Source organism: Lonchura striata, chromosome 5 (genome assembly GCF_046129695.1).
Source record: "Lonchura striata isolate bLonStr1 chromosome 5, bLonStr1.mat, whole genome shotgun sequence".
NCBI classification, from domain to species: Eukaryota; Metazoa; Chordata; class Aves; order Passeriformes; family Estrildidae; genus Lonchura; species Lonchura striata.
In genome coordinates this window covers 72,317,715-72,324,524 of record NC_134607.1, presented here as the reverse complement: position 1 = coordinate 72,324,524, position 6,810 = coordinate 72,317,715, and the positions used below count along the sequence as shown (strand labels likewise).

Below are 6,810 nucleotides of genomic sequence, written 5' to 3'. Positions count from 1 at the left end.
ACTTCAGCAAATTGTCATCAGAGACTCAGCCACGTCCTTCCAGGAGAACCCCGAAGCAGCTCAGCTGGAGCTGGCCGCGTTTTGGGGATGAGAACCCCGCGCTGTCCCCGTGTCCCACCAAGGACTGTCACCGCGGCAGAAATCAATGGCGAATTACGGCCATGATTATAAAACTCCACAATCCCTCCAAGCTTCGGGGTTCTCTGGGGCACGGACAGAGGAGTTTTGGTGGGGTTCGGGCTGGGATAGCCCAGGCGGGATTTGGGCTGGGATAGCCCAGGCGGGATTTGGGCTCCGCACGGGATGGGCACGGGGTGCGCTGGCCCTTTAAATCCCGCACAGGTGCGGCAGCGCGCGGGGGCGGGACCGGCGGCAATGAGTGACGGGGGGGTTATCCAATGGGAAGGCAGAGGGAGGAGAGGGCGGCCAATGAGCGGGGGCAGAGTGGGTGGGCGGGGCTGAGTGGCGCTCGCAGCGGGGACCGGTCCGGTTCGGCCCCGCTCGGCCCCGCTCGGCCATGGAGAGGCGAGCGCCGGTCCCCGCCGGGCCCCTCGGGGACGATTTCTCCTTCGTCAGCCCGGTGGCCAAGTACCTGCTCTTCTTTTTCAACCTGCTCTTCTGGGTGAGTGCGGGGACACCGCGACACCCCCGGTCCCCAAGGACGCCCGCACCCGGTCCCCATCCCTGCGCCCCACTGGGACACCGCCACCCATCCCCGGGACTCCCATCCCGGGGGTCCCACCGGCACCCGCAGCCTTGGGAATGTCTCCATCCACGAACCCTTTTGGGATCCCCCATTCCCCGGGACCCCCCAACCCTTGGGAATGTCTCCATCCTTGAACTCTTTCGGGATTCCCCATTCCCAGGGACCCCCCAGCTTTGGGAATGTCTCCATCCCTGGTCCCTTTTGGGATCCCCCATTCCCAGCTACTGGAGCTGTCCCCATCCCTGGTCCCCACTGGAATCTGCTCTCCTCGGGATCCCTGGAGCCCCCCAACCCCAGTACCCCGCCGTGACCCCTCATTCCTGAGGGACTCCTGGCCCCTGGGAGTGTCCCCATCCCTGGAGCCCACTGGGATCCCCCATTCCAGATCCTACAGAAGGGGTTCCCCCTCTCCCCGAGGGGCTTTGGGGTCCTTTGGGTCCCCACCACTTCACCGGGACCCTCCTTGGCCCCACACGGGTGACAACCCCCCAGAGAGGGGGACAGAAGCCCCTCTTGTCCCCAGCCCGCTCCCAGGACATCTCCTGTAGGGAAGTCACAGTTTTCCACGTTTGGGAGCCTTTTTGATGCTTTTTTCTAACATTTTAATGTTTTTGGAAAGTTTTATATTTTGAGTATTTTTTAATCCTTCAGCGACTTTTTAAAATCGTTTTGGAGACTTTTGCAGCACTTGGGAGGTTTGGGATTTTTTTTATGCTTGGGGGTTTTTTAATGCTTTTGTGGGGTTTTGTTCTGCAGGGTTGTTTTTGGGGTTTTTTTGCGGGTTATTTCTGTTTTTGTAACCCTATTTTTGAGGAAGTTTTTCACTTCCCATAAACCGTCCCTGTGTCCAGCCACCCGAAGAGGAACAGCACTGGCTGGGGAGTGACCTGCGGGGAGGTGGAGACAGATGTGACCTCCCGGGAGGTGGGGACACGGTGGACACGGTGTGACAAGGGGAAACTGAGGCAGCGGCTGCAGCTGTGGTGCATCCCTGACTTTGGGGGGCTGCGGGGGGAGGTGTGCAGGTGGCATGGGGGCGGTGACACCTGCGGGGTCAGCCGTGTCCCTCTGCAGGTGATCTCCATGGTGATGGTGGCCGTGGGGGTGTACGCCCGGCTGCTGAAGCACGCAGGTGAGCTCGGGGGCTCCCCAGCCCTGCTGGTTGCGAGCCACGGGGGTGGCATGTGGGGTGACAGTGCTGGTGACAACCCGCCCACGGTGACAGAGGCGGCCATGGCGTGCCTGGCGGTGGACCCTGCCATCCTCCTCATCATAGTGGGCATCCTCACCTTCCTCATCACCTTCTGCGGCTGCGTCGGCTCCCTGCGGGAGAACATCTGCCTGCTGCAGACGGTGAGTCCTGCCAGGGGTGGGGACCCTGGTGGCACCTCGGTGGTCACCTCACTGTCACATTCCTCTTCCCCTCACCGTCACATCCTTCTTCCCGCAGTTCTCCATCTGCCTGACCATCATCTTCCTCCTGCAGCTGGCGGCCGGCGCGCTGGCCTTTGTGTTCTCTGATGAGGTACTGGTGAGGGAGGGCAGCGGGGGTGCTGGGTGACCCCACTTCTGTCCTGCGGGGTGCCAGCCTCGCTGCTGTCCCCCCATTTGTCCCCCAGGCCCGCGGGAAGGTCAGCGAGATCATCAACGGGGCCATCGTGCATTACCGGGATGACCTGGACCTGCAGAACCTCATCGATTTTGGGCAGAAGGAGGTGACCAGGGCGGTCTGCGGGGTCGGGGTGTCCCTCCAGCGCGTGAGGACACGTCCCCATGTCTGTGGGGTGGCACAGGCTGGGGACGTTGGATGGCTCTCCCAAGATGTTCACGGCGATGTCCTGCCTGGGCAGGGCGAGGCTGGGCAGGGCTGGGGGCACACAAAGAGCCCTGAGCGCCCTGTCCCCCTGCCGTGGGTCCCCTCCCCGCTGAGCCCCGTGCCCTGCCCACAGTTCAGCTGCTGTGGGGGTGTCTCCTACAAGGACTGGTCCCAGAACATGTACTTCAACTGCACGGCCACCAACCCCAGCCGCGAGCGCTGCTCCGTGCCCTTCTCCTGCTGCCTGCACGACGCCGACCAGGTCTGTCCTGGGGGGGGCTCAGGGGACCCTGCCCTGGGCCCGTCCTCCCCTCCCCTGGGGCTGTGCTGGGCCTGGGGCCCTGCCCATGGGGAGGGAACACGATGGTGGCAACATAGGAGCCCATCCCACTAGGGGTTTGGGTTCCCCCATCCCAGTTTCCAGGTTTGGGTTCTCCCATTCAACACTCTGGGTTTGGGTTCCCCCATCTCATGTACCAGGTTTGGGTTCCTCATCCCACATTCTGGGTTTGGGTTCCCCATCCCACTCTGGGCTTTGGGTTCCCCATCCTACACTGGGGTTTGGGTTCCCCATCCCACTCTGGGGTTTGGGTTCCACCATCCACTCTTGGTTTGGGTTCCCCATCCCACTCTGGGGTTTGGGTTCCCCCATCCCACTCTGGGGTTTGGGTTCCCCATCCTACACTGGGGTTTGGGTTCCCCATCCTACACTGGGGTTTGGGTTCCACCATCCACTCTTGGTTTGGGTTCCCCATCCCACTCTGGGGTTTGGGTTCCCCATCCCACTCTGGGGTTTGGGTTCCCCATCCTACACTGGGGTTTGGGTTCCCCATCCTACACTGGGGTTTGGGTTCCACCATCCACTCTTGGTTTGGGTTCCCCATCCCACTCTGGGGTTTGGGTTCCCCATCCCACTCTGGGGTTTGGGTTCCCCATCCCACACTCTGGGTTTGGGTTCCCCCATCCCACTCTGGATTTGGGTTCCCCCATCCCACATTCTGGGTTTGGGTTCCACCATCCCACTTTCCAGGTTTGGGTTCCCCCATCCCACACTCTGGGTTTGGGTTCCCCATCCCACACTCTGGGTTTGGGTTCCCCATCCCACACTCTGGGTTTGGGTTCCACCATCCCAGTTTCCAGGTTTGGGTTCCCCATCCCACACTCTGGGTTTGGGGTCCACCATCCCACTTTCCAGGTTTGGGTTCCCCCATCCCACTTTCCAGGTTTGGGTTCCCCCATCCCACTTTCCAGGTTTGGGTTCCCCCATCCCACTTTCCAGGTTTGAGTTCCCCATCCCACTTTCCAGGTTTGTGTCCCCAAATCCACCCTCTGGGTTTGTGTCCCAATTCCACCCTCTGGCTATGGTTTCCCCATCCCATCCTTTGGGTTTGGGGACTCCTGGGTAGCAATGCTGGGGTGAGGTGGGGGAGAATTCTCCCTCTGCAGAGCTGGAATTGACTCTTTGGGGCCAGGTGGCTCTGGAGAGCTGGCATGGGGACACTGAGGAAGGGACACCCCACCAGGACAGGAGCCAGAGCTGCCCCCCAAGAGCAGGGAGCCCAGCGTGTTCTGTCCCCAGCCCCTGTGCTCTGTCCCCTCTCCCAGGCTGTCATCAACACCATGTGTGGCCACGGGATGCAGGCCAGGGGCTACCTGGAGGCCAGTGCCTTCATCCACACCAACGGCTGCATCGACAAGCTGGTCAACTGGACCCACAGCAACCTCTTCCTGCTGGGGGGCATCACCCTGGGGCTGGCCCTGCCCCAGGTACGGGGCTGGGGGACCAGGGCCCCCCAAAGCTCCGCTTTGTGGGGTTTTTTGGGGAGCTGCCCTAATGGTGGCTGGTTTTGGGATGGGATTTGGGGTGGGGGAGTAACGCAAATGTCAGGACGGGGGGTGACACTGCCTGGTGTCGCTCAGTACATCCCTGTCCCCCTTCCTCTTCCTCCATCTCCCCCATCCCTCTTGGTCCTTCTCTCCCTTTCTCTCGCTTTTCTCTCCTTCCTCTCCCACTTCTCTCTTCCCCTTCCCTCCCTTCCTCTCCCTTTCTCTCCTTGCTTTCTCTTCCCTTACCCCTCCTCTCTCATTTCCTTCACTGATCCCCTTCCTCTCCCCTTCTTCCTGCCCCCTTCTCCTTCCCCTTTGCCTTCCCTTTATCTCACTTCCCCTTTCCCCTCCCTCTCCCCCTCCTCCTTCCCCTCCTTCTCCTTATCTATCCCCCTTTCCTCTCCCCATCCCTTTCCTTTTCCCCACTCCCTTCCTCTCTCGTTTCCCTCCCTGCAGCTGGTGGGCATCGTCCTGGCGCGGCTCCTCATCAACCAGATCCGAGACCAGATCAAGCTGCAGCTCTACAACCAGCAGCACCGGGCAGACCCCTGGTCCTGAGCCCCGCATGCTCCGGCAGCGCTCCGGGGGCATTCCCGAGCCCCGGATCCGCGGGGACAGCCCGAGGGGCTGCGCTGGAGGAGAGGGAATGCAGCGGAGGAGATCCGTGCCTTTGGCAGCCGGTGCTGGACTCAGCTGGGCTGAAGCGAGGCCGGGGAATCGCTGGCTGGCTGGCTGTCCGTCTGTCTGTCGGGATCGCTGTCTGTCTGCTGGCTCACGCAGCTTGGCACTGGGGCGTGCTTCCCCACGCCGCGAGTGCTGGAGAAGGACGTTTGTCTGTCGGTCTGTCTGTCTGTGTGTCCGTGCACCGAGCTGCCTTCGCCCAGGCGGGGCTGCGGGACCGGGGACATTGCCCCCATGGCCGGGTGTCCGTCTCGGTGTCCCTGGCCCTGGGGACAGCCCAGGGCACAGCAGGGCTGGCCCGAGGGGGTGCCAGGCTGTGCCCATTCCTTGGCTTTCCTGGATAAAATGGGGGGTGCCAGGCTGTGCCCATTCCTTGGCTTTCCTGGATAAAATGGGGAGTGCCAGGCTGTGCCCATTCCTTGGCTTTCCTGGATAAAATGGGGAGTGCCAGGCTGTGCCCATTCCTTGACTTTCCTGGATAAAATGGGGGGTGCCAGGCTGTGCCCACTCCTTGGTTTCCTGGATAAAATGGGGAGTGCCAGGCTGTGCCCACTCCTTGGCTTTCCTGGATAAAATGGGGGGTGCCAGGCTGTGCCCATTCCTTGGCTTTCCTGGATAAAATGGGGGGTGCCAGGCTGTGCCCATTCCTTGGCTTTCCTGGATAAAATGGGGGGTGCCAGGCTGTGCCCATTCCTTGACTTTCCTGGATAAAATGGGGGGTGCCAGGCTGTGCCCATTCCTTGGCTTTCCTGGATAAAATGGGGAGTGCCAGGCTGTGCCCACTCCTTGGCTTTCCTGGATAAAATGGGGGGTGCCAGGCTGTGCCCATTCCTTGGCTTTCCTGGATAAAATGGGGGGTGCCAGGCTGTGCCCATTCCTTGGCTTTCCTGGATAAAATGGGGGGTGCCAGGCTGTGCCCATTCCTTGGCTTTCCTGGATAAAATGGGGAGTGCCAGGCTGTGCCCATTCCTTGGCTTTCCTGGATAAAATGGGGGGTGCCAGGCTGTGCCCATTCCTTGGCTTTCCTGGATAAAATGGGGAGTGCCAGGCTGTGCCCACTCCTTGGCTTTCCTGGATAAAATGGGGGGTGCCAGGCTGTGCCCATTCCTTGGCTTTCCTGGATAAAATGGGGAGTGCCAGGCTGTGCCCATTCCTTGGCTTTCCTGGATAAAATGGGGGGTGCCAGGCTGTGCCCATTCCTTGGCTTTCCTGGATAAAATGGGGGGTGCCAGGCTGTGCCCATTCCTTGGCTTTCCTGGATAAAATGGGGGGTGCCAGGCTGTGCCCATTCCTTGTCTTTCCTGGACAATAAGGACACGAGGCCGGCGCTGCCAGCGGAGGGGACACCGTGGTGGCTTTGGTGACACGGAGGTGGCCCCACGGCCCTGTGCTGTGACACCCCAAAACGAGCAGGGAAAAGCGGCCGGAGGGCCTGGCCCGGCCTCTCGGAGCTGTCGCAAACGCGTGGGTGGAGTTTTTTGGGGTTGGGATTTTAGGGATTTTTTTTATTTTAATTTTCCCGTCTCTCAGGCTGGGTGGTCCCTCCCGCGGAGGGCGCCGGGACGCGGCCCAGCGCCCGGCTCTTTGTGTGCGGCCGGGAGGCTTATTTTTCACTAAAAAAACCTTTTTTGGGCTTTTTCTCCCTTCAAAATCCACCTCATCCCCTCGCCCTAATGTGATTTCTTCCCCCAAACGCGAAATGACACTTCCCCGCAAAAAAAAGTGGGTTTTTTCCCCTCCAAAATTCACTTTTCTTCCCAAAACTTCCCCTCTAAAGAGC

At 60.8% G+C, this 6,810-nt stretch overlaps 1 protein-coding gene across 1 annotated transcript; it reads left to right on the top strand.

Moving 5' to 3' along the window:
- Positions 1 to 490: 490 nt before the first annotated feature.
- On the top strand, positions 491 to 5,500 carry TSPAN33 (tetraspanin 33). The gene is made up of 8 exons (XM_077783146.1): positions 491 to 622; positions 1,781 to 1,838; positions 1,932 to 2,059; positions 2,157 to 2,231; positions 2,326 to 2,421; positions 2,656 to 2,784; positions 4,128 to 4,289; positions 4,806 to 5,500. The coding sequence occupies exons 1-8, from the start codon at positions 518 to 520 to the stop codon at positions 4,905 to 4,907; spliced, it is 855 nt and encodes a 284-aa protein (XP_077639272.1). The 5' UTR covers positions 491 to 517; the 3' UTR covers positions 4,908 to 5,500.
- The last annotated feature ends 1,310 nt before the right edge of the window (positions 5,501 to 6,810 follow it).